The 25,257-nt window shown below is 40.2% G+C and overlaps 1 protein-coding gene across 1 annotated transcript in view; it reads right to left on the reverse strand.

Annotated features, from left to right (window-relative positions):
* Positions 1–14,114: 14,114 nt before the first annotated feature.
* STXBP4 (syntaxin binding protein 4) overlaps positions 14,115–25,257 on the reverse strand; it is a 175,771-nt gene continuing 164,628 nt past the window's right edge. The window contains exon 17 of the mRNA XM_035026798.1: positions 14,115–14,398. Within this exon, the coding sequence (XP_034882689.1) occupies positions 14,284–14,398 (115 nt within the window). The 3' untranslated portion in view covers positions 14,115–14,283. The remainder of the gene's footprint in view (positions 14,399–25,257) is intronic.

Consider the following 25,257-nt stretch of genomic DNA (forward strand, 5'->3'; position numbering starts at 1 on the left):
TTTCAGGATTTTCTCTTTGTCTCTGAGACTCTTAAGTTTTACTATTAGATGTCGGGGTGTTGACCTATTTTTATTGATTTTGAGAGGGGTTCTCTGTGCTTCCTGGATTTTGATGCCTGTTTTCTTCCCCAAATTAGGGAAGTTCTCTGCTATAATTTGCTCCAATATACCTTCTGCCCCTCTCTCTTTCTTCTTCTTCTGGGATCCCAATTATTCCAATGTTGTTTCATCTTATGGTATCGCTTATCTCTCGAATTCTGCCCTCGTGATCCAGTAGTTGTTCATCTCTCCTTTTCTCAGCTTCTTTATTTTCCATCATTTGGTCTTCTATATCACTGATTCACTCTTCTCCCTCATTTATCCTAGCAGTTAGCTCCCCCTTTTTTGATTGCACCTCATTAATAGCCTTTTTGATTTGGACTTGATTAGATTTTAGTTCTTTTACTTCTCCAGAAAGGGTTTTTCTAATAACTTCCATGCTTTTTTCAAGCCCAGCTAGTATCTTTAAAATCATGATTCTGAACTCTAGGTCCAACATCATACTAATGTCTGTACTGAGTAGGTCCCTGGCAGTCAGTACTACCTCTTGTTCTTTTTGTTGAGGTGATTTTTTCTGTCTTGTCATTTTGTCCAGAGGAGAACAGATGAATGAGAGAACAAAATGCTAACAGGGTAACAATGTCCCTAGAAAATATACTCTAAACAAATCAGAAAAGACCCGAAGCCATGGGAAAATAAAGGGAAAGAAAGAAAGAAAAAAAAAAAAGAAAAGAAAAAGATAAAAGCAAACAAAAACAGAACAACAACAAAAAAAACAGAATATGATCAAATATGATCAGGCTGGTGCATAGATCAGTGCCACACATTAGATTTTGGGTGTATTTTGGTCTGTTGAAGAAAGTGCCTCTCAAAATTTTAAAGGAAGAGAAACTTATATATGTGCAAAAATAAGGGTTGATACGATGAAGGGATGGGATATGAGTGTAAGGATGAAAATTATAAAAAATTTTATAAAAGGAATTGATAAGAAGTTGTTTGAAAAAAGAAAGAAGAGGATTTAAAAAAAAAAGAAAAAAAAGGGAGAGAACATGATCAGGCAGGATACTAGTACAAAGCCATACACTAGAGATTTAGGGTATATTTTGACCTGTTAGAAGAAACTGTATCTCAAAATTTTAAAGAGAGAACAACTTATATATATATATATGCCAAAAATACGGGTAACTACTATGAATGGATAGAATATGACTCTAAAAATGAAAAATAAGAATGTTTTTTATAAAAGGGATTGATAAGATGTTCATTGAAAAAGGGAAAAAGAAAAATTCAGAAAAAAAAAAAAAGACAGTTAAAAAAAAAATTAACTTTGAAAGACTAGGGAATCATGGAAAAAAGCCATGGATTCTATGTGCAGTATTCCCCTAGCGCTGGAGTTCTGCCGTTCTCATTGATCGGTAAACTTGGTCTTGGCTGGCTGTTCTTGCTGATCTCCTGGGGGAGGGGCCTGTTGCCGTGGTTCCCAAGTGTCTTTGCTGGAGGCGGAATTGCCCCGCCCTTGCCAGGTCCGGGCTAAGTAATCTGCTCGGGTTTGCTCTCAGGAGCTTTTGTTCCCTGCAAGCTTTCTGTACAGCTTTGGAGGAGGAGAGTGAAAATGGCAGCCTCCCAATCTCCGCCCTGGAGGAGCTGAGAACTTGGTGGCCCCGCTCCTCAGTGAGCCCCCAGAGAAAAGAAGTCAATCACTGCCGGATCCCCAGTCTCCGGCCACACTCCATGCTCAGTTGGCCTGTGACTGAGCATTTCTATCTCTGGCACCCAACCCTGTGTGGAGTCTCCAAACCCAGCAGATCCCGCGCTGCTCCTCCTGGGGGAAGAAGATGCGTGTCCCCGGATCTGCCACTCGTTGGGTCCCTGCTGGAGGAGCAGGGGCCCGACTGGGCCGCGGATCACGGTTTATGGCAACCCCGAGCTGAGAGCCCGTGCCTGGGCTCCGCCTCTGCAGCTGGCTTCCCTGCTCCGTTACCTGGGAGCTCTGCCACACTCAGGCACTCCCGGTCTTTCTGTGACCCCGAGGGTCCTGAGACCACAGTGTCCCGTGAGGGTTCCATCCCCCCGCTTAGCCACTGGAGCACGTCCCTCAGTGGAGCCAACTTCTAAAAGTTCTGTTTTGTGCTCCGTGGCTCTATCACTTGCCAGAAGCGGCCTACGGAGGCCCCCCTCCCCACCATCTATCCTCCTGGATATCGCCTGGGATTCACTTCTCCGCATATCCTACCTTCCAGAAAGTGGTCGCTTTTCTGTTCAGAGAGTTGTTGCTATTCTTTTCTTCAATCTCCTGTTGAGTTTGTAGGTGTTCAGAATGGTTTGATTCCTATCCAGCTGAATTCCTGAGACCAGACGAAATCCAGGTCTCCTACTCCTCCACCATCTTGCTCCACCCCTCCTATTACTATTTTAAATAATGCTTCAGGAAACCTTTCAATACAAGATTTTTTGTCTAAAATTGTGATCATTTTTTTTTTAAGATTTTATTTATTTGACAGAGAGAGAGAGTCAGTGAGAGAGGGAACACAAGCAAGGGGAGTGGGAGAGGGAGAAGCAGGCTTCCCCCTGAGCAGGGAACCAGAAGCCTGACGCACGGCTTGATCCCAGGACCCTGGGATCATGACCTGAGCTGAAGGCAGATGCTTAATTGACTGAGCCACCCAGGTGCCCCAATTGTGATCATTTGTAAGGATAAATTCACAGTAGTAGAACTACAGGGTCAAAAAATATGAATATTTTTAAGGTTCTCAGCAGATATTCCAAGAATGTTTTCCAGGAAGTTTATAGTGATTTATATAGTGATTTATCTACCCTGAGAATATTTGAGAATATTAATGTCATGTATCCTCACTAACAGAGTATTATTGTGTATTAAAAATACTTTTTTGGGGCGCCTGGGTGGCTCAGTTGGTTAAGTGACTGCCTCCGGCTCAGGTCATGATCCTGGAGTCCCAGGATCGAGTCCCGCATCAGGCTCCCTGCTCAGTGGGGAGTCTGCTTCTCCCTTTGACCCTACCCCCTCTTGTGCTCTCTGTCTCACTCTCTCAAATAAATAAAATAAAATCTTTAAAAAAAAAAAAAACTTTTTTGAAAAAATCATATCTTAAGTTCTCAAGTAAGTAATCAATTATCCTAGGGAAGCCTTGTATCACAGGTTGGGAAGTTTGTTTCCAATTTCTTTGATATTGGAAGGAAAGAAAGCACTGGAAAAGACTATTGAGGGAGTTTGGATTGTCTGCCTTAAAAATTCACTTCACAGAGCAAATAATACAGAATTATCTACCCTGGATCATTTAGACATTTGACTCCCGTCAATGTGGGGGTACAAATAACTTGATCTCCTTCAAGTATTTTAACATTTTTAGGAATAACTTTTAAAATCATTCTGATTGAATTAAATAATTTTTTCAAGAGGCCATTTTGTTTTAATTTGTTAAGGAATTTCATCTTTAACTCAATTTTAAGGTTGGGATGATCCAGGAACAAGGAAATTTGATCCTTAACTTAATACATTTCATTGATTCTAAGACACCCATTTTTCATTGAAATGTCTTTGAAACTGGGATGTGTAACAGACATTGTTGGTGCTCTCGGATCCCTCTACCACTCTCGTGAACATTAGCCCTGTGGGCTTTCACTCCTGACACCCAGCATCTGCATCTCTTTGTTGGAGATGCAGGAAAGTACTTTTTCTACACAGACTAGAAGTGCCTGGAAATGTACATCTTCCTCCTAGGCCTCCCGTGCTTAACCAATGACTGATGGTGCAGGGGTATAAACACTGTGCACTTCCTGGCCTCTGACTTGTACAGCTGAGACAGGACCTACACCGTCTCCAGAGCTCACCTGTGGGGCTGAGCCTACGTGCCCTCCAAACCCCCATAGTGGGTTTTGCTTGACATCACACCCTTGTGTGGGTGTCCCTCTCTCCTTTTGTGTTTATCTTATTTCTCTATGTCCCTACTGTTTTTTCCTCCTTTCTTTTTTTTTTTTTTAAAGATTTTATTTATTTGTTTGACAGAGAGAGAGAGAAAGAGCACAAGTAGGCAGAGTGGCAGGCAGATGGAGAGGGAGAAACAGGCTCTCCGCTGAGCAGGGAGCCGGACATGGGGCTCGATCCCAAGACCCCAGGATCACGACCTGAGCCAAAGGCAGCCGCTTAATGGACTGAGCCACCCAGGCGCCCCTGTTTTTTCCTCCTTAATTCACAGAAATCCTCATCTCAGGGGAACCGAACATATTACAAGATGTGTCTTATGATCAATGATGTCCTGCAGTTTCCGTTGGCCAGGCAACCATAATGATATAGTTGTCTTTGCCCGTGCATGCATGAGCTTGGTTGTTTCTCCTATGGCATCGATGAACCATTACACCTTCACTTTTCAGTGAATAAAGCATTTAAGGACTATTTGAGGAAGGGATGTGCATCTTGATTGCTGTCTAAAAATCTTCTATTAAATCCTTTTGAAAAGATTAAAAAAATGCCACCATCAAAATGGCAGAATAGATGTTAAAGACTAGGGAGAAACATCCTAGAGACAGGAATGGACCATTCCTTCAAGAAATGCTCCATTTTGATGGCAGAGAGGATATTATTGTGAAAATTATGTGGATACAAAAAAGAGATTCAGAAGAGTTCCATTCTGAATATCCAGAAGTTTTAGGAATATCACAATTTATTTGTGTTTCACTTTCCTTTCTTTATATACATGATAAAAATCTATGTTCAAACAGCTCTTAGATTTACTTAAAGGGGCCATAAAAAAAAAATTCAAAGTACTGTGTCATATTTTAAATGCCTCTTTTTTTTTTTTTTTCATTTTTAGTGATACATAAAATGACAAGTCTTATAATGGGTAGAGACTTAAGTTTGGTGAAATACTAGTCAAGAATATGTTACTCAAAGAAACAGAAGGAATATAATCAATGAACAATCTTGACAACATTGAGAAAACAGATTATTTCACAGATTTCTCATCATCTATGATTCATAGCAGGAGATCCATTGCTGAGTAAGGACCACCAGTTTGGTCATATTGTTGAAGTTTTGCAGACTTTTGTCTGTTAAACATTTCATATTCCTCCAAAGTGTGTATATGTGTGTAGATGTGGTACATATATGCACGGAAGGCATGTACACACACACGCGCGCGTGCACACACACATGCACACGCCCTATTTCCTTCAGATTTTCCTTTAATGGAGCACTTTTACCATTGAGGAAAGTAATCCATGCATTTAATTTGGGGCCAGCCTTTTATTTATTATTTGTGGGGTTCACAAAACTAGATACAACTCATGTGATTCCCACACAAAAATAAATCATCTGCCATTAGATTAAAGGCATGGATTACTTCCCCAGAATGGTAAAAGTGCTCAGCATATAGATATAGGACCTGCCCTCCAACATCGTTTCATATTCCCTTTCAGATTAATACTTGACCTGGACTGTCTATATGCCAAGGTAATAAGCCTACTATCCACTCAATTTGTTTTGTCCTCCTGTTTTCCCTTCCTGTATTTTGATGGATGGATTTCTCCATTGTGAAACAGCAACAGTCGAGCAATTCCAGTGGGCTTAGTTATAGACGGGATAATTTCTGCACTTTCAGAGTACTGTGGCAACACATAGCTCCCTTGTGCCAAATCAATTCTTCAGCAACATGATTAATTAACCTGTAAGAGCAGAAGTTCGAATGCTGTTGCCTTGAAATGCACCAATCTTGTATTTTGCTTTTAGGCTTTTTCTACCCTTCCATGCCCAAATCATTCTGTTGTGTTTTTTCAAAACCTTGGGCAAATCGACAATGTCTGAGTATCTGCTTTACAATCCTTCCACTGCAATCATACTGTGAGTTTTATGGCCAAATATAGGCAGCATACACTTTCTCATTCAGCAATATACATTATGTTGTTCTAACATTAGTAGAATTAGCAAGTGTAGACAGGTTTAAACTCCCACCTCATTTTCTTTTTCATTCACTTCGTCTTTCTCTGCTAGAAGCAGGAAACAGCTATACGGGTTTTTGAGAACAATAAATTACTTTTTAAAAAAGATTTATTTATTTATTTTAGAGAGAGAGAAAGAGAGAGAGGGAGAGAAACTCTTCAGCAGACTCCCTACTGAAGGCAGAGCCTGATGCGGGGCTTAATCCCTTGATCCTGGGATCATGACCTGAACAAAAATCAAGAGTTGGCCACTTAACTAACTGAGCCACCAGGTGCCCCAACAATAAGTTACTTTAAAAATGTCTTCTGTAGGGTGCCTGGGTGGCTCAGTTGGTTAAGCGACTGCCTTCGGCTCAGGTCATGATCCTGGAGTCCCGGGATCGAGTCCCGCATCGGGCTCCCTGCTCGGCGGGGAGTCTGCTTCTCCCTCTGACCCTCCTCCCTCTCGTGGTCTCTGTCTCTCATTCTCTCTTTCAAATAAATAAATAAAATATTTAAAAAAAAATGTCTTCTGTAATCATTTATTGATTACTGTACCATGCCTTGTGTGAGGGATAAAAAAATAACATATGGACTTTGGCTTACAGGGCTCCAAGTCTAGTAGGCAAGATACATGCCTCTGTTTGCTGTCCAAATTAATTGCAAATACAGTGTAATAAAGGCTTTATTAAAAGGCTGATTTATCCCCCTAGCTGCTGGTGTTGGGTGGGATAGCTGCAGTGAGAGAGACTAGTCGGCTTTATCCAGAGTTCTGATTTTTGTTACCACATGGAGAGAGGAAGCACAAGAGCGTGGGTAGAGGGACACCTGGGTGGCTCAGTCGGTTGAGCATCTGCCTTTGACTCGGATCATGATCCTGGGGTCCTGGGATCGAGCCCTGCATCGGACTCCCTGCTCAGCTGGGAGTCTGCTTCTCCCTCTGCCCCTCCCCCTGCTTGTGTGCTCTCTCTCTCTGGCAAATGAATAAATAAATAAAATCTTTAAAAAAAAAAAAAGCGTGGGTAGGATCAGATTTCAAGCCTTTAAGACTCAGTAACCCAGCACACTGGGTAAAATTAAATTAGTAAATAAATGCAGTAACCCAGTGCATGTCTGGACATTGATAGAGTACCAGTGCTGGGCATGGGGGAGCAGCATGTGCCAAGATCTTCAAGGAATCGGTGAATAGAAAATGCGTCTTGAAGGATAGGAAGGAATCTGATGAGGAAATGAGGCTGGAGAGAAAGTGGAAAGGGTCAGATAATGCCAGGTGCTAGGGAACTACTAAGAGTAGAAGGGGGAACAATAGAATCAAATATGGGCTTCAGAAAGATAATTCTGCAGAAATATGGTGGGCATATTGACAGGGACGGGTATGCCAGAGAGGCAGGAAGGCATAGTGTCTACATTGCTGTTATCCAGGTAATAAATGGGAAAGATCTGAAAAACAGATAGGCAGCGTTTGCATGGAACACAGGAAAGGCAATGTTTTTAAGAAATGTTCTAGAAACAGTACCTGTCTTATTTTTTGTTCCAAACTCACCAAGCATAGAAGTCATTGCCTGAGAGGGCAGAGGCAGAGGAAGGCCAAGAGTGTTACTCTAAAGGAGCTTCCTCCATGAGGAAGAAAACATCAGGAGTAGGGAATTAATGACCTTGAACAACACTAATCTCAGCCAACTTGCAGTTCCCTCTGTTCTTTGGAGTCATTGCTAGATTCCAGGAGGTTTATCTAGTGCCAAGGCACTCTGGGTTTGGATGGCTTAATGTCACTGTCCGAACTGAGTTTCACTGAGAGGCCGTGTGGATTGAATGGAAAAAGTCCTCACTCAGGTCCTGTGGGGTTTCTGCTACTCTTCACAGAAACCAATTTGATCTTCCACGCTAGAACACATTGGGCTGGAGGAAGCTCACTGAAGTTGTCCAAGGCCCCATCTGCACAGACACTAGATGCAGTCATTTCCATCCTAGGGACAGTGAGGAATGGGTCTCCTCTGCTCTCAAAACTAACAAATATAATTGGGGTTTTGCTGCTCCCAGAAAGTGGCCCAGGAAGTGAGGCCCAGGCCCCTTTCTCTGAGCCCCACCAACATTTTTGTTCTTTCTTCCCTCCCACAGCCACGGGAATTATTTCCTAGATAGAGAGTAGGAAAGCCTTGCTCATCTTCCTCGTATACACCCACAAACTTTTGATCTGAATCACAACTCCTTTCCAGTTTCCTAAGGAACCAGACTTTTGAAACTCAAAAGAACATATGCTGATCTCACACCCCTTTCTTGAGGCAAGAACATTAAATGGCCCAGAAATTCAAATATGTGATCAAGAAGAGGGAGAAAGAAAATAAATGGGAAAACCTTTGGTTAATTTCAGTTGAACTTCCTCTGTATAAAATATAATCACATGGGGGCTAGGATCATGTCTGTTTTGCATTGTATCTCTTGTACTTAGCAAAGTATCTGGCACTTGTTAAGTGTTTAAGTGAATAAATGAATACAAATGCATGAAAGTTAAACTGGGGACTAAGCCTTGGTTATGGATAGTACATTACACATTCAATTTGGCAAGTATGTATTGAACACCTACTATGTGACAGGTAATATGCGAGATCCTCTTTGATAGTGCTAGATCCTTCCTACAGTACGAACAAGACAAATAAATCCCTGCCTTCATGGAGCTTACTCCCATTGTTAATAAGGAAGACAATAAACAAACAAATCATTACAAACTGGTAAGTAATGGAGAAGAAATAAACAGTGAAGTAATAGAGAATAATTTAGTGATGTGAGAATGGGGGGGTGGGGGGTGCAGTGAGAGCTATTAATCTGATTGCACTTTCCCTCAAACTATCCCAACCCCTGAAAGTAAAAATCAAACTTAAAAAAAATTAATGAAAGTAGTATTAGTTAGACATAAAGACATATGAAGAAAGCGCATACAGAATTTCATGTAACATTTAGATAATCATCATGCAGGCATAGTAGTACCACATCTGGAGAGTTGTGGTTAAAACACCTCAGGTATTTTATTTCTCAAGTTAAGTTCCCATGGGCATATTCTGTTTAAAGTTCGTCTCCTCAAAAGCTACGTGCAATAAGTTGTTTTAATGGTAGTTCAGTTCTTTCTGTTCTGTGGATGGTAAAATTGAAGTCTGTTGGCCTCTGAAAGTTGCAGTTCACTTTAGCAGAGAAAATAAAAATATCCATTTTCCCCCAGAAGAAGGATAATATTTTCTAATTTTGCAAACACTTTATGGAGGTATCATTTGATTCTGTATTTTTACAGCTGCTTAGCATTTATTATTGGAGAGCCCCTTCTCACAGTATGTTTCTCTTTCATTTCTAGTCAAGGGGTGTTAATATTATTTTGGAATTATTCGAATTTGAGAGAGTGATAAAGGGCCTCGCTTCAGGGGTTCTTACTAAACAAATCCCCGACTTCTTACTCCTTTAAGGAAAAATAAAAGGTTTTTGAGGAAAAAGGAAAGAAAGGAAAAAGGTTTTAGATTATGAGTTTCTTGGTTTGGGAATCAGAACTATTTGGTGTGGTAACTTCAAGACCTTGCATCTTGTCTGGCATTTGGCAGGTGCTCAGGAAATGGTTGATGAGTTGAATTGGTTTGAGAAGAGTCAGGGGATTACCCTCCTCCATATACAGATGGGGAAACCGAGGCTTAAAGAACTTGCAGATGTGTTTGCATTGTGTTTTGCGCTTTACTAAGGGCTCTCACCCAAGTTAGCTCATTAAGAGTGGGTTTTCACCACCATTATATATAAAGTAGGAAATGTCAATAAAAAGAGGAGAGTAATGATGTGTTCAACAGACAGTGAATTAGTCGTTGCCAGACTCCCCTATATAAAGCAAGGCATTCTCTGCTGCTAAGGGACAACTAAAACCTAATGGTGAAAAAAATTCAGGTCCTTAGACAATGATAAAAAGAGGATTACTCTTCTAAGGACAAAAACAATCAGAAAAGTTATTGGCAATCTTTGCATTATAAAAAGTCCTATAATATATAGAAAACAAACTCTCATACACCATTGGTGGTGGTGTAAATTGGTCCTATTTTATTGGAGGCGAATTTTTGAATATCTACCAAAAAATAAAATGAACAAACCTTTGACAGAGCAATTTGCTTTTATGAATGTATTCCCACCATAGACCTACTGGCTCAAGAGTGCATGTATATATGAAGAAAAGAATTTAATGAATGTAAGAATGTTTACTGTGACATTGTAACAGAAGACAACTTGTAACAGCTTAAGGGTTCATCAACAGTCTGATAGCTGCAGAAACTATGAGTTATCGGGGTAGTGTTATTTTACACAGACATTTGAAACAGAACAATCTATGTATTGACATGAAAAAGTGACCACAATGAATTATGTCAAGAGCAAGCTGCTTAACAGTAAACAATGAGTAAAAATACTCATCAAAATATTTGTGATGACTACTTCTGGAAAGTGAGATGAGCTATTTTTTTCACTTTATACAATTCCATACTACTTGATTTTTCAATGGAAATAGATTATTTTTAACATCTGGAAGTTAAAGAGAAGCTGTTCCAACTCTGGCCACCTGAGAAGCTTTTTACTTTTCAACCAAGAATAAGAGGACCCAGGAAATGGTTATTTTGTCCTACTTTGCTATAGTGCTTCACACTGTGCTTGGCACACTATTGGTGCTCAGTAAGTACCCTGAGAATAAAGGAGTAAGGATGACCAACACTGGTCACTCTTTTATGAGGTGAGGTGGAAGGACATATGAGCATTGAGATTTTCTAACCCTGGAATCTGTGCCAGTGGGTCAACAGAGAAGTTTATCACATCAATAGGGTTGATTTATATTAAAGAAAGACTGGCTAGATAAACATCAACTCACCAAAAAATAATCTGGGGGTTCTATTTGCATTGGATAAGGATTCTTAATGAGTCCCACCATATTTCTTTGAGTGTCTCTTGGGAGCATTTATCTGTTGGTTTGGAGGTCATAGAAGCATAAAGAGGAAGAAATCTCAGATGTGCCAATTCAGACCCTGAACCTCCTCAGTACCATTCCCATAAGGAGTTCAGATTGAATGCTTCCTGGGATAGTGCTTTCACTTCCTCCAGGGGAATTCTTTCCTGATGAGCCCTAACTCCCAGAGCGTTCCTGGTGGCACAGAACTGGAATCTGCCCCTTTGGAGAACTGACCCACAGACCTAGCTCTGCCCCCCAGTGTCACACACGATGGACCTGAGCAGCTCTGCAGAGTGGTTTAAGAGAATGGGCTGTGCCACACCTGCCTTGAACTCTACCTTCCACATGTAGGTGCCCTGTGACCCTTAGGCAAAGACTAGCAACTGTCTCCAATCCTAAATTTCTTCTTTACAAAATGGGGATGATTATAGTTTCTACCTCATGGGGTTGTTGTAAGAAGATAATGAAGTAATCTGTGCAAACTGCCCATCGCAATGTATGGCACAAAATGCTCAACAAAGAATATCACTGCAATTTTCATAGGCCTTTTCCATGAGGTATTCCATGAGGAAGCAAGGAAGAAAGTGGCACAAAACAGCAAAGTTAACATATGAGGTGTCTGTCACTAAAATGCATGCCTGAGGACCTTGATTTCAAGTGACTCTAGCGTCTCCTCTGTGTTTTCTTAGAAACAAACTAGAAAAACACTCCTAGTAGGGGGAGGGAAATATCATACCATTAATTTAGCAACAACCAAAAGCCTGTACTTTCACAATTATAGACACTAACTTATAAAAGTAACTTCAGGTGTTTGAGAATCTCACTCACCTCTGGGGGACACAAGGAAAGAGCTCCCTCAGGGACTTCTCTCAAAACTTGTCTCCCTGAAGCTTGCTAATATTCACATAGCTGTCAGGAGAAGCACGAGTTTTCTTCAGCCATTCTGAAACTTTTCTCAGGGCTAATGACTGCCTATCAGTCTGGATTTGACTTTATGCTATTATTCAAGATGTAAATTATAAATCCTATATATATATTCAGGAGTGAATCTGGGAGCACAACATAGACCTATATTTACAATATACATACATCTATATTACGTGCCATATGAAACTTGGTAGACTAGGAGACTTTAGGATCTAGGTCCCATCTTGACCTGGCCACTAACTCACTCTGTGACCTCTTACGATCTCAGTTGACTCATCTATAAAATGGTTACAATTGAGGATTCTTACACTGTATTCTAAGGAGCCCTAGGTTTGCACAGCTGTGCTGGGGGCTCCTTTAATTGTGCCTCAGGCTTCTCTCATTTCAAGTAGAGCAGCAATATTAAAAAAAAAAAAATCTGTTACATATATTGGGATTCTGCCTAAGAATTCATTTGAAAAATGAGTCTTTTTCTCCAAAAGATGTTTGAAAATGACTGAATCACATGATTCTCAAGGTTGGAGTTCCTTTCTCGTAATTGTTTTTCAGAGGTGGGGAGAGAGTGAAGAGGACAAGGAGGAGGAGGAGGGAGGGAGTGGTGAGAAGAGACCACGGTGAAAAACAGTAACTTCTCGGTCTTACCAGGCATGGTCTGGGAACAGGCTATTCTGATTAATTAATGATTCTTACTCACTTTCTTCCTAAGTATATTACCTAACAATATCATAATATTGGATATGATTAAATCCCTTTTTATCATTCAGTTGGTACCTAGCTAATGCCCAGGACATTTAAAATGACTTCCTCCCCACTCCGCCCCAATCCCCAGCCCCAGGTTTAAATCACTAAACTGAGAGAAAACCTTTAACCCTCCAAGTCAACGGCTCCTTCCTTCCAGGACTGTCTAGTGGCATCCTTACAATAAAATAGCTTAAGATGAAAAGTGTGATCAGTTTGGAGGGTGATATCAGCAATCATGAGACCAGTCTTGAACTCACAGCAGGAGAGTTCACGGAGGAGTCCCGATAGCAGAGGAGATTCCAGATGCTCCTCTTCTCATTAGCAGCCCACAAATGTTCCCTCTGGCAAGGGCAGCCTAAGCAGGGCAGACCCCTGATGGGAGCCAGTCCCTTTACTGTAGAAAAATGTGAGCTGCTCAAAGAAGCCTGTTGGAAGGGCATCACGGAGCTGTGCCCTGATGTGGTGAAGGTTTGGGGGTGAGGGGTTTATAGGAAAACAGTGGGGTTATGTGGGGGGCCCTGTCTGAGTGAAGAGGTGCCTCTGAATCTCCGTGGCCGCTGGAGTGCACAACTGTGGAGCTCAGCTGTATCAACAGAACAGCGGTGGCCTGTGTGTTGGGCTGTGAATTCCCTCTGCAGGGAGAGCAGGGTGCAGTGGAAAGGGGGCTGGACGCGGAATCAGAAGACAGGTGTGACTCAGCCCCGGGACAAGGTGCTTCAATTCTGAACCACTGTTTCCCTAACGAAAAACAAGAATAAAAATACCCACAGGATCTGTCTCACAGGCATGTTGTGTGGTTTAAATAAAACAGGGTCTGAGAAGTATTTAGTAAATGAGCAAGCCCCACACGAGTGTAAACTATATTCCGTAGCCTATGAAATAGTTGTCCAAATGTGATCCTTAAGAAACCCCCAAAAGCTTGCTCAGATCGCTTTCCTAAGATAATAATATAAAAGGTTAGTGACTTATCAAATAAATGAAGTGCTTCACTGTGTTCATATAATTTTCCAGTAAGTCTTAATCATAAAAACCGTGGTATCTGATACTCTATAAAGAACTATATATAAAATTACAAATCTAATTGTATATGAAAAAATATACATATTATAAAATCTAATTATATGTGATTTCAAAAAATGCAACTAGACAATTCTTAAAGAACTACTGTAGTGGCAACTGATCTTATAAATGTATACAGTTATATCAGAAAGTTTCATCATACCAGATGCTCTCACTCATACATGGAATTTAAGAAACAAACCAAATGAACAAAGGAAAAAAGAGACAGAACAAAAAAACAGACTCTTGAATACAGATAACAAGAGGGTTGTTGCCAGAGGGGAGGTGGGTGGGGGGATGGACGAAATAGATAAAAGGGATTAAGAGTACCCTCATCGTGATGAGCACGGAGTAGTGTACAGAATTGTTGAATCACTATATTGTACACCTGAAACGAATATAACACTATATGGTAATTACACTTCAGTAAAACAAAAAAATGCTCATCACAAGCAAAAAAAAAAAAAAAAAAAAGTTTTACAAAAGTAGCCTAACTCTAGAGTCTCTATTTCAGAACTTCAGTAAGTAGTGTGTGTTTTGCTCCTATTTTAGACCATTGCATGTTGGGAGTCATCCACGTAGAATGAGATGTTAGAAGACCATGGAGCTCAGCTTCCCAAGAAAGACCATCAGCTCTTCTGATCGGGAAATTCTCTGGAATAATCCTCTTCATTCTCGTCTGAGCAGGACAGGTTCAGTGCACTCATCACAGGATGGATCCAGGACGTCGTCTGTGTTACATGACTTGAGAAGAACAAGGAATGCAATTATAATCTGAAAGATTGCCTGTCCTTCTACCCATCTGCACATGTCCTGATCCCAGGGACACTGCTTCCTCCCTACAGCAGCTCCTTGTGACAGGAAGCAACTGGAACTCCATCCAATAGTTTTAAAAAGTCTTGGATAGGTTTTAAGGTTCAACCAAACCCATTTCTTTCTTTCTTCTTTGGTAAAAAGGAATGTAGGAGAACGTGTGATTGTTGACTCCTGGCTTTTCCTTACCCAACATTCAGTCAGCAAGTCCTGGGACTGTCTTGCTGAAACATCTGTGGCGTCTTTTACTTCCTCTCCTCTTCTAGTGCTATAGCCTGGGTCACGGAAAATGCTTGTCTCTCTGCCTGTTCTGGTTCTTGGTTAATTCAATCTCTACTCCAGCCAAGAGATCTTTCTAAATGACAAATCAGACACTGTTGCTTGCCTGCTAAAAATTCAGTGCCAACCCATGCCTTCTGGATCAAATACATACTTCCATAGTATGAAATACCTTGATTTTTTTTTTTTTTACCTGCCTCAATAATACTTTCTTCTCTGCTACAGTCTTCCTTCCTCCCATTTTGTTTATCTAGTTAACTCTTACTAATTCCAAAGAATCAATCTTCCTCAAAATTCCTCCAATCTGTGCTCCTGATGTTATCTCTTATTACACTCTGTTATGAGTGCCTGTTTATCTTCAGTAAAGAAGAAAGAGTTACTTCGTTAAGAAGCTCTTTGAGGGCAGGCACTGTTTCTTGTCTGAATTTATGGTGCTTAACATGTGTGAAGAACGAACGACGAGGCATTTCAGGGAAGAACACAAGCAGAGGTAGAGAAGGATGTGCAACAGGTATAGGGCATGTTCAGGGAGTGCTGAGACATCGCAACCTGGGCCCCTCCCTGGTGGATGGTGTTTCTCAGACCTCGTATCCAACACTCAGCCTTTGGCGGAAAGAATCTCTTAAATCCACCACTATCTGCCCAGCTCCTGAGTGTTGGACAGACAGCTGCCAGAATTAGGATGATTTGTTTCTTCTTCTTCTTCTTTTGGCAGTGAATTTACCTATTTTGTTTCTTCTTCCTGGATACTCTTTCTTTCACTGGCTTACCCCACTGCCCTCATCCATCTAGATCAGTCTCCCTGACCCCTATCCTATCCAGACTCAACCATGGAAAGTAGAATCATGTCTGTCTATGGGTTGGCACTTAGGAGGATCAAATAAGATGGGGGGAGGGGGTGTCTAAAAGTTTCTCCTACATCACAGAGTAACATTTCCAAAGTCTGTTTTTAAAGGGTTTTTAGTAACTTATGTAAAGAAGATAATTCTATGGTCGAATAAGTTTGAGATTCATTAGGTTAAATAAAGCTAAATGGGTTTCTTTACTGCAGGATTTCCCTAAGCCTTAACTATATTAACATGTTCTATGACTCAACAGCAGTTTGCAGTATTATTCAAACTAACATGCCCCTGTCGGCACACACAGGACTAGTATTCCACAGAGCACAATTTGGGAACTATCACAAAAATGCACTTAACTTTATTGGCTGTTGAGGACAATAACTGACAATGTTGGACTTAGTACAAATAGGCAGTTTCACTGTCAGTGGTGATTTGGTTTATTTTTGACCCTATATCCCAAATTCTATGCATATCCCCCAATACAAATTGTTCAACCCCTCAGTTTAAATATTAAAACTTATCTTTCCATGGAAGATCATTGAAAGCTTCATGACGGGGTAAACGAATTCAAGTTGTTTTAAGAATCAAGGTGAAGGTGGCAAGGCTCAAACATCTTCGTAATTTCAAAAGTACAGAGTGTGGTTAAGTGGTACAAAGAATCATTCTTCTCTTGACAGTAATCCACATTACTATTATCTCTTTAAAATGGTTTATGGTTTAATGGAATTTCTTATTATGGAGGCTAAACTTACTAAAGCATTGGATTCTGCACAGGTTAACTTCATTTCAAGGTCTTGGGGGCAGGTGGGGGGGGTGTTAGGGAAAGCTGGAAGTCTGCCTAAATTGAAAGTGGTTTTAAAGAAATACTAATGAGTGTAAGATAAGAGGGCCAGGATGCTGATGCAGGTGAAATGAGGACACATCATTCTGTACAAAGCACCTGTTTAAAACCAAAAGGAAAAACTTGATGAGACAGTTTTGCTAATTTTAAAATATTGGTGTATTTACTTTGATGTTTACCAGCACATTTATAATATCTTAGTCCAAAGAAGAGACTTTAAATTATTATAAATCCTCCCTCCCCAACAATGTCCCTGAGTTAGGGAGTGTGGGAAGGAAGGCAAACAGGAACCACCAACTCAGGGACAAGTTTCAGGTGCACGCTTTCCTAGCAGACTTTCTGAAAAATAATATTCTTGGGGCGCCTGGGTTGCTCAGTCGTTAAGCGTCTGCCTTCGGCTCAGGTCATGATCCCAGGGTCCTGGGATTGAGCCCCGCATCGGGCTCCCTGCTCTGCGGGAGGCCTGCTTCTCCCTCTCCCACTCCCCCCTGCTTGTGTTCTCTCTCTCGCTCTGTCTCTCTCTGTCAAATAAATAAAATCTTAAAAAAAAAATAACATTCTTATGCTTAAACTATTATAACTGTTAGATATGGACATTCCATTAAATTTATAATGTAAACTAAGCAAAAGCAAAATGTCTAAAGAAGAAATGTAGTTACTGACTCTGAACAATGACTATGAGAAAGTTCCACTAGAAGGTCATCCTTACCAGGAAACTTCATTGAGCGCTTTTTTAAATCAACAAATCTACATCTGATCTTTTCCCAAATACAAAAGTTACATCATACAATATTAATTAAGCTTATGTTCACAATATACTTCTTGCTATCTGTTTAAAAAACACACACCTGAACACCAAACGTGCAATTACAACAGCTACTTACTAGGAAAACAACAACAACAAAACAACCAACAAAGGGATAAGGTTTCTATGCTTCAAGTACATATTTCACACCTAGGTCTTTTTTTTTTTTTAAAGATTTTATTTATTTATTTGAGAGAGAGAGGGAGAGAGAGAGTACAAGGGGGGGAGGGTCAGAGGGAGAAGCAGACTCCCCGCTGAGCAGGGAGGCCGATGCGGGACTCGATCCAGGGACTCCAGGATCATGACCTGAGCCGAAGGCAGTCACTTAACCAACTGAGCCACCCAGGCGCCCACACCTAGGTCTTTTGTACAAACAAAAACCAAAGCTTCTAAAACTCAGGTAGTGCATGTGAAGTGCCTGGGAAAGAGTAGATATTCAATAAGTGATCATGGCTAGTTTTTTTGTTTTTGTTTTTGATAATTAGAACTTTGTGATTATTTCAAGAAAAACCTGGAATTCTTCCTATGATGCTGGAACAGGGCCAGCTGTGTGTAGACCATTCAATTTTATGTCCTGGTGAGCATTGTGCCTAAAGAGCTTTGACATAATCGGTATGATGAGATAATCCCAGCTTTACTGGCTTGGAGAACATTCTAGTATTAGAGATACTTCCTCTCTGATTTGTGTGCTTGGTAGCTCAACTGAGAAGAGAGAATAAATCAGCCCTGTTGACTCTGTTTAATTAATAAAGACCCCATGGTTCATAAAGTGAGATGCTCCTACTTAGTATGAAAAATTTAGAGGTCTGGAGAATAAATGAGACTGACTATGGAACCTAAAAATCTTCCATTTGAACATACAGTACCTCTGGCAAATGTTCCTGCGGAGAGTGCATCTGACCTGATTTGGGGAGCAATCAACAGCAGTTCAGATATATCTGAAAATCTAAAAAGCATAATACTACTTGCCCCTGAGTGACGGCCAAATCTGTTGTTGGGAAACAGAAATATTCGATCTAGGAAGATGACAGTGTTGTGTCTTTTTCTTTTATAATATTAGTCAATTGAAAGACATATTTTAGGGCTTATAAAAAAGAGCCCTAACAGAACATGCTTTATTTTATTGGCAAAGAAATGTAAGTGAATTGTTTAAATCCCATTATAATTACCCTCCTTATGTTTCTTACCTCCTAGCATGCAAAATGCTTTCTTTTAAAATAAAAATTTAGGACAGCCTTTAAGAGAAAAGTGGTTTAAAGACAAAAAGTGCACTAGCTTTGAAGAAATTCATTCTTAATAACCATCTGTGATGATGAAAGAGGTTCTTCTGTTAAACTCCATTGTAAATAACACAATTTATATATCATTGTGAATTTAGCAAGATTTCATATATAATTTTATCATGTTGAAGTTAAGGTCGCAAAATAATGAGACTAAGTAATTAACTTGCAATGTCCTTTTTTTGTGGGGGTGGGGGATAATCCTATGCATATAATATTCATATGAACAAGAAAATAAAGACAAGTAATATATGTTAATTCAATCTGCTTCTGACATCAGTATCTTGGAATTACTGGAAAATTTTACAACTGGCCATAAAGTGCAAGTAGTAATAACAATAAAAGATTTATACTTAAAAAAGAATCCCAATTGAAAACAAATTAGAAGGTAAGAACAGAAAGTGAACCGTGTCAATAAAATTATCAAAAAGTCACCAAACCTGGTGAGGCAGTGTGTAATCTTGCCAGACACTGGTTATGAGAATGACTAGGAATTAGTAATATGAAGAATCCATTCCAAAACATATTTAAGAGAAAATTACAAGCTGTTTGTTACCACTGACAGATAAGGAGTTCCCTCTTACATAATTTTGGAAATACATCCCTAAAATCAACATGGATATTTCTTAGTAATTAGCTTTGTAAACATCACAAAACAGTTCCAGTATTTTGTAATTAAACATTTGGAAATCCAGTGGGACTCTGACCAAATATTAGCAGGATCCCATCCAAATATTTATGGTCTTCAAGACAAATTTCTTTTTGCTACATATTTATGGCAATTTATATAAAAATACATATCTTTTGAAAAATTGAAAAATCCAATTAAAAAACCTTTACAACTCAGATACCACATTATTATAAGAATCTAAAGCTATAGTCATATATTACTTATGCATAATATTGGAAAAAACTGCTGTCACTAGACTTGTAAAGATGAACACTGAAAATTCCTGAGAAAAATATGAAAAATATAAATTATATCCTTTAAATCATATACACAGGTTTAGATTGCTGTCAATTACTGTACAAAGCCAAACATCCCAGGTCCAGAGCTGATACAAAGAAACTGTCCTACAGTCACAGATTACAGCTTTGGGCAACTCTTAAAAATTGATGCTGTTTTTCACTGTGATAGGATTAAAGAATACAGAAGGCCCCAAAGAACATGTCCCACTGGTACTTATACACTGGACTATTAGATATTAATAAACATAGAATTTTCAAGTTGGTATATTCGTACATTCTCATGTCCCCTTTGGCAGGGCCCACCAAACTTTATGTTCTCCCTTCCATATCACAGAGTTGTTACCAGGAGGCAGCTGCCTGGAGACTACCTGTCCCAGGGATCCTTATGTGAGCATGTGGCTAGTTCCTGCCAGTGGAAGGTGAGAGAATTGATGCTTATCTCTTGCGGGCCAGGGGTTTTTAAGAAACTGGAGTGCCTTCTCCTACTCTTACTCCTCATCTGCTAACTAAAGGCAGAGGACTCTGAGGACCTAGGGAATGCGGAGCCATGAGCTAGGAGGAGCTGAGGTACCAAAGTCACCAGCCCAAGAAAAGAAAAGCCACTCATCAACCAGGAAGGTCTGCATTAACTGGTATGCGAGCATTAAGCCACTGAAAGGTGGTGGTTTGTTACAGCCGTTAGTTAGTATTCTATATTATCCTCAAGCAAGAAGAGAGTATTTCAAGATGAAGCCATGACTATTACTTCCCTTGTAAATACAACTTCTCCAAACTAAAGAGGTTGGCTTTCTAAAATACAGAAGACAAGCAATACATATATATTTTCATGCTACTTTAAATAGGTCAGTGATCAAAAGACTGTCAGAATATAGATTAATGAGGGGCGCCTGGGTGGCTCAGTTGGTTGAGCGACTGCCTTCGGCTCGGGTCGTGATCCTGGAGTCCCGGGATCGAGTCCCGCATCGGGCTCCCTGCTAGGCAGGGAGTCTGCTTCTCTCTCTGACCCTCCCCCATCTCATGTTCTCTGTCTCTCATTCTCTCTCTCGCAAATACATAAAATCTTAAAAAAAAAAAAAAAAAAAAGAATATAGATTAATGAAAACTAAATTTAATTAGAAACAACTTTGCAAGACCACTGCCAGTTTCCACCTTAAATTCTCACTTATGAATACAGGTGCATTAAATATAGAAGTTACTTTAGTTTGTAAAGTTCACGTTTCACTTTTTTATCCAATAAGTTTAATAAACATCTGATTAAGTACATTTTTCTTAATTACCAAATATGAAAACTTAAAAAAACTAAAATGATTTGAAGCAAAATTTCAACTAATTTTACACTTATTCTAATGTTATTTTTCTATTAAAGTGGACTACACTAAAAATATAAGCATATGAATGTTATCAGAGAAGATATCTTTTATCAGAGAAGAATTGGACATTCTACTATTTTTATTTTTTTAAATGTTTTATTTATTTATTCATGAGAGTCAGAGAGAGGCAGAGGCAGAGGGAGAAGCAGGCTCCCCGCCTAGCAGGGAGCCCGATGTGGGACTCGATCCCAGGACCCCGGGATCATGACCTGAGCCGAAGGCAGGCGCTTAACCATCTGAGCTACCCAGGCGCCCCATTCTACTATTTTTAAAAGATTTTATTTATTTATTTGAGAGAGAGAGCACGAGAGGGGGGAGGGTCAGAAGGAGAAGCAGACTCCCTGCTGAGCAGGGAGCTTGATGTGGGACTTGATCCTGGGACTCCAAGATCATGACCCGAGCCAAAAGCAGTCGCCTAACCAACTGAGCCACCCAGGCACCCCAAGAACTGAACATTCTAAAATCACAAAACTGGATGGGACTTTGAGAGGTTCCCTCCCTCACCATCTCTATAGTCTTGACATGTTCTATCCAAGTATCATCGACTCTGTAATGTGTAAGTGCAAAAGCCACTTGAGAGTGAGTGCTATAAAGTCGAAACTTTCAATTATAGTGAGAAATTATGGGATAAACACCAAATGTGCCATCAACCTTTATAGTTCTCTCATCAACTCTACAATACTATTTCTAGTGGTGCCATCTTGGACTTGCGAATCAGTGGACTTAACTGTCTTTTAGAACCTTATTTTGAAGAAGAGAAAAAGTTATACTTATCATCCTCATGTTATATATGAGGAAACTAATACTGAGAGAGGTAAAATAACTTACTTCAGGTCATAAAGCTGTTAGTGCCTGGATCAGGACCCAAATCTGACTTCGGAGAATTTAGCCATTCTGTTAAACTCCTATCTGAGGCTCTGTTATCTGGGTGGGTTTCAACAACAATATGTATGGCGATTCTGGGATGGGGTAAATGATCACCTAAAAGGGCTCTTCAGCTTTACAAAATGAGATGATTAAAGATGTGTTGACTGAATACAGATTATATTGTCTAAAGCATATTTAAAAGCACTTGCCACAAAAATCATATTTTTATTAAGTAGGAATAAAAAGTACTAGCATGAAGCCTGCTTCCTCAGAAGTCTTACATTTTTCACAACATGAAAATGAATTCTTTATATGTCTGTCTTTTTGCCTACAAGGATGTTAATTTCTGGAGGGCAGAGAAGCGTCTTTACAATCTCGGTGTCAGGCTCACAGAAAACGAGGCTCAATAAATGTCTGATGCATAGATCCACCAGACTTTTCACTGGTATTATTATTATAATACCACATGTAAAAAATGCTCAAACGTGGTAGACTAGCTTATTTATGATTGAGGACCAGATAAAATTATCTTCAGAGGCGCCTGAGTGGCTCAGTCATTGAGCGTCTGCCTTCGGCTCAGGTCATGGTCCCGGGGTCCTAGGATTGAGCCCCGCGTTGGGCTCCCTGCTCTGCGGGAGGCCTGCTTCTCCCTCTCCCACTCCCTCTGCTTGTGTTCCCTCTCTCGCTCTGTCTCTCTGTGTCAAACAAATAAATAATTAAAATCTTTAAAAAAAAAAACTATCTTCAGATGTGATAATGCAGTAGCCTCACCCTAAGTGAATCAGAAATATGTATATAGAGACTCTACTTTATCAGGAAAGAGTTCAATTGATTTATATAGCCTAAAAGTCATCAAATAACCAGGACTACTAACCCTCTTCACCAATATTCTAATAGCCAAGTAACCTGAAAAGGTCTATTCATATATTTGGTGGTAGGTAATAACTGAACCACTATGATAATCCAAACAATTTTGATTAGAGTTTACTTGCTAAATAGCCAGAGTCATATGTAAACTTACTCCAATGCCAGGATTTAAGTTATAATTGTTTACATTGAACAAATACTATTGTTAGCTAAACAAATATTGTGTTAATATAAAATGCTACCAAAGACAAACTTGATGGTAAGGGATGGCTAAGAACTCACGTTACCCCTCAATTCTCTCACCATTATTGAAGTGATTTTACTACCCTGGAGTTTTCAGCCTCTGAAATAACTCAGGATGCAGCCAAAGCCATGTTTCTAGGCATCCAACACCCAACAAAAGGATGAAGATTTTTCATACAGGGGCCTGGTTAATGCTGATGCTAAGTAACAAAGTTCAGGTTAGGATCTAAGAAGACCCTCCAGCCCCCTCACTGTCCTAGATCATTCATTTGATATGGATGTTTAGGTAAGTGGCAGCTGGATCAGACATGACATCAGATAAGCATTTTGTACTTTACAATGCGTTTTGATACTGATTTCACAATTTGCTTTTCATACAAAGCTCATAAACCTAACTTGTCTCTACAAGTTTAACAACTGAAGAAACCGAGGCTAAGGGTATTCAAGCACCCTTAGTTCACACAGTAGCAGAACCAGGGCTTAGATGCAGACCAGGGTTACTATTCTTTCGTACAGACTATGCAGACCTGGTTTGAAATCCCAGATCGCCCATGTACTAACTAGGTTACTGTGTGTCTTAAAAAAAGCTACTTAAACTCCCAGTCTCAGTTTCCTGATGTAGAAAACATGTAACACATGCCTCAATAGTGTTAAGAGATAACACATATAAATCCTCTAGTTCCATGCCTGACACATTCTAGGTCCAAGTCATAATCATTACCCTCTCCCGTCTACCTTCGACTCCCTGTATTAGTTTTCTATTGGTGAAGTAACAAATTGACACATAAAATTTAGTGGCTTTAAACAACACAAATTCACTGGCTTACAGTTCTGTAGCTCAGAAGTCCGACATGGCTCTTACTGGGCTAAAATCAAGGTGTTGGCAAGGCTAATGTTCCTTTCTGGAGGCTCTAGGGGAGACTTCGTTTCCTTGCTTTCCCAGCTTAAAGGCCACCCACATTCTGTGTTTGTGGCTCCCATCTTCGAAGCCTAGAAACAGCCTGTCTGTCCCTGCTTCCACCATCATATCTCTTTCTCTGACCCTCTTCTTCTGCCTCCCTCTTCCACTGTTAAGGACTCATTTGATTAGAGTGGACCCACCTGGATAATCCAGGATAATCTCCCTATTTTAAGACCAGCTGATTAGCAGCCCTAATTCCACGTGCAACCTTTATGCCCCTTTACCATGTAACCTAATGTATTCAAAGGTTGTGGAGATTAACATGAGGACATTGTTGGTGGGGAGGAGGTCATTATTCTCCTTTCCACACACCTCTTCCCCTTAGCTGCTTCATCTACTAAAGACTAGGGCACAAGGAAAAAGGCACTAGTTTGGATTAATTCTTGCAGGTGTGCCTAAAACTTGGTAAATGTATAAGAAATGTATAGGAAAATGATATACTGCACTGTAATGGAGATTACTGGATAAAGAAAAAGAAGATGCTGGATAATTTATGGAAAGTAGTTTAAGAAAGAAGCAACTGTTGTGAACTGAATTGTGCCCCTACCCCCTCCAATTCATATATTGAAGCCCTAACCCATAATGTGGGCTATATTGGGAAATAGTTAGATGAGGTCATGGAGGTGAGGCCCTGGGTCCAGTGGGACTGGTGTCCTCGTAAGAAGAGGAAGAGACAGCAGAGCTCGATCTCTCTGTGCACACATGGACAATAGGCCATGTGAGGACACAGTGAGAAGGTAGCGGTCTATATCCTAGGAAGAAAGGCCTTACCAGATATCCTGATGGCATCTTGACCTTGGACTTCTGGCCTCCAGAACTATGAGAAAATAAATTTCTGCTCTTTAAGCCACTTAGTCTTGGCAGTCCTAGCAGACTGATAAAGCAACCGAATTTAGAAGGGAAAGTGTTTGACAAAAAAGTCAGTATTTGTTAATTAACTTAAATAAAGGGTCCTGGAGGCAGAGACAGTTCCACATCCGGCTAAATAAAAGTATAACCACAGAAAGGTGATGAATTTCCCAAGTACTTCTTGCAATACCAGAGGATTTGCTTACAGTATCCCAATAAAATGCTAAAAAACACGCTTTATGCCTCAGTCATACCTGTCATTGGTTAAATGGGGGTGGGGGGTGGAGAGTTTGATGCTGGCTGTCTAGATCTGGATGTTTTATTCATTTCCGTGGGCTTTGCCATTCTGAGCGACCTAAGCCAGCTGGCTGGCCTTTCGTTTAAATGACAGTTGCTCTTACAGCGCTCCATACTGCTACACCCCTTCGTAGGTATTTATAGAAAATCCAGAGCTAGCTGTCTCAGGCTCCTGAGCAATGCAACCTCTCCGCTCCTGTCATAGGGCTTCTGACTGGCCAGCGAGTGGCGTTTAGTGCAAGTTTTGGCTAGTGGTTTCTATTTGCAGCTGTGCAAATGTTGTCATTTACGGCCCCTCCACTGTCCAATAGCAGTACCAT

Source organism: Mirounga leonina, unplaced genomic scaffold (genome assembly GCF_011800145.1).
Source record: "Mirounga leonina isolate KUSES-001 unplaced genomic scaffold, KU_Mleo_1.0 Mir_200, whole genome shotgun sequence".
NCBI lineage: Eukaryota > Metazoa > Chordata > Mammalia > Carnivora > Phocidae > Mirounga > Mirounga leonina.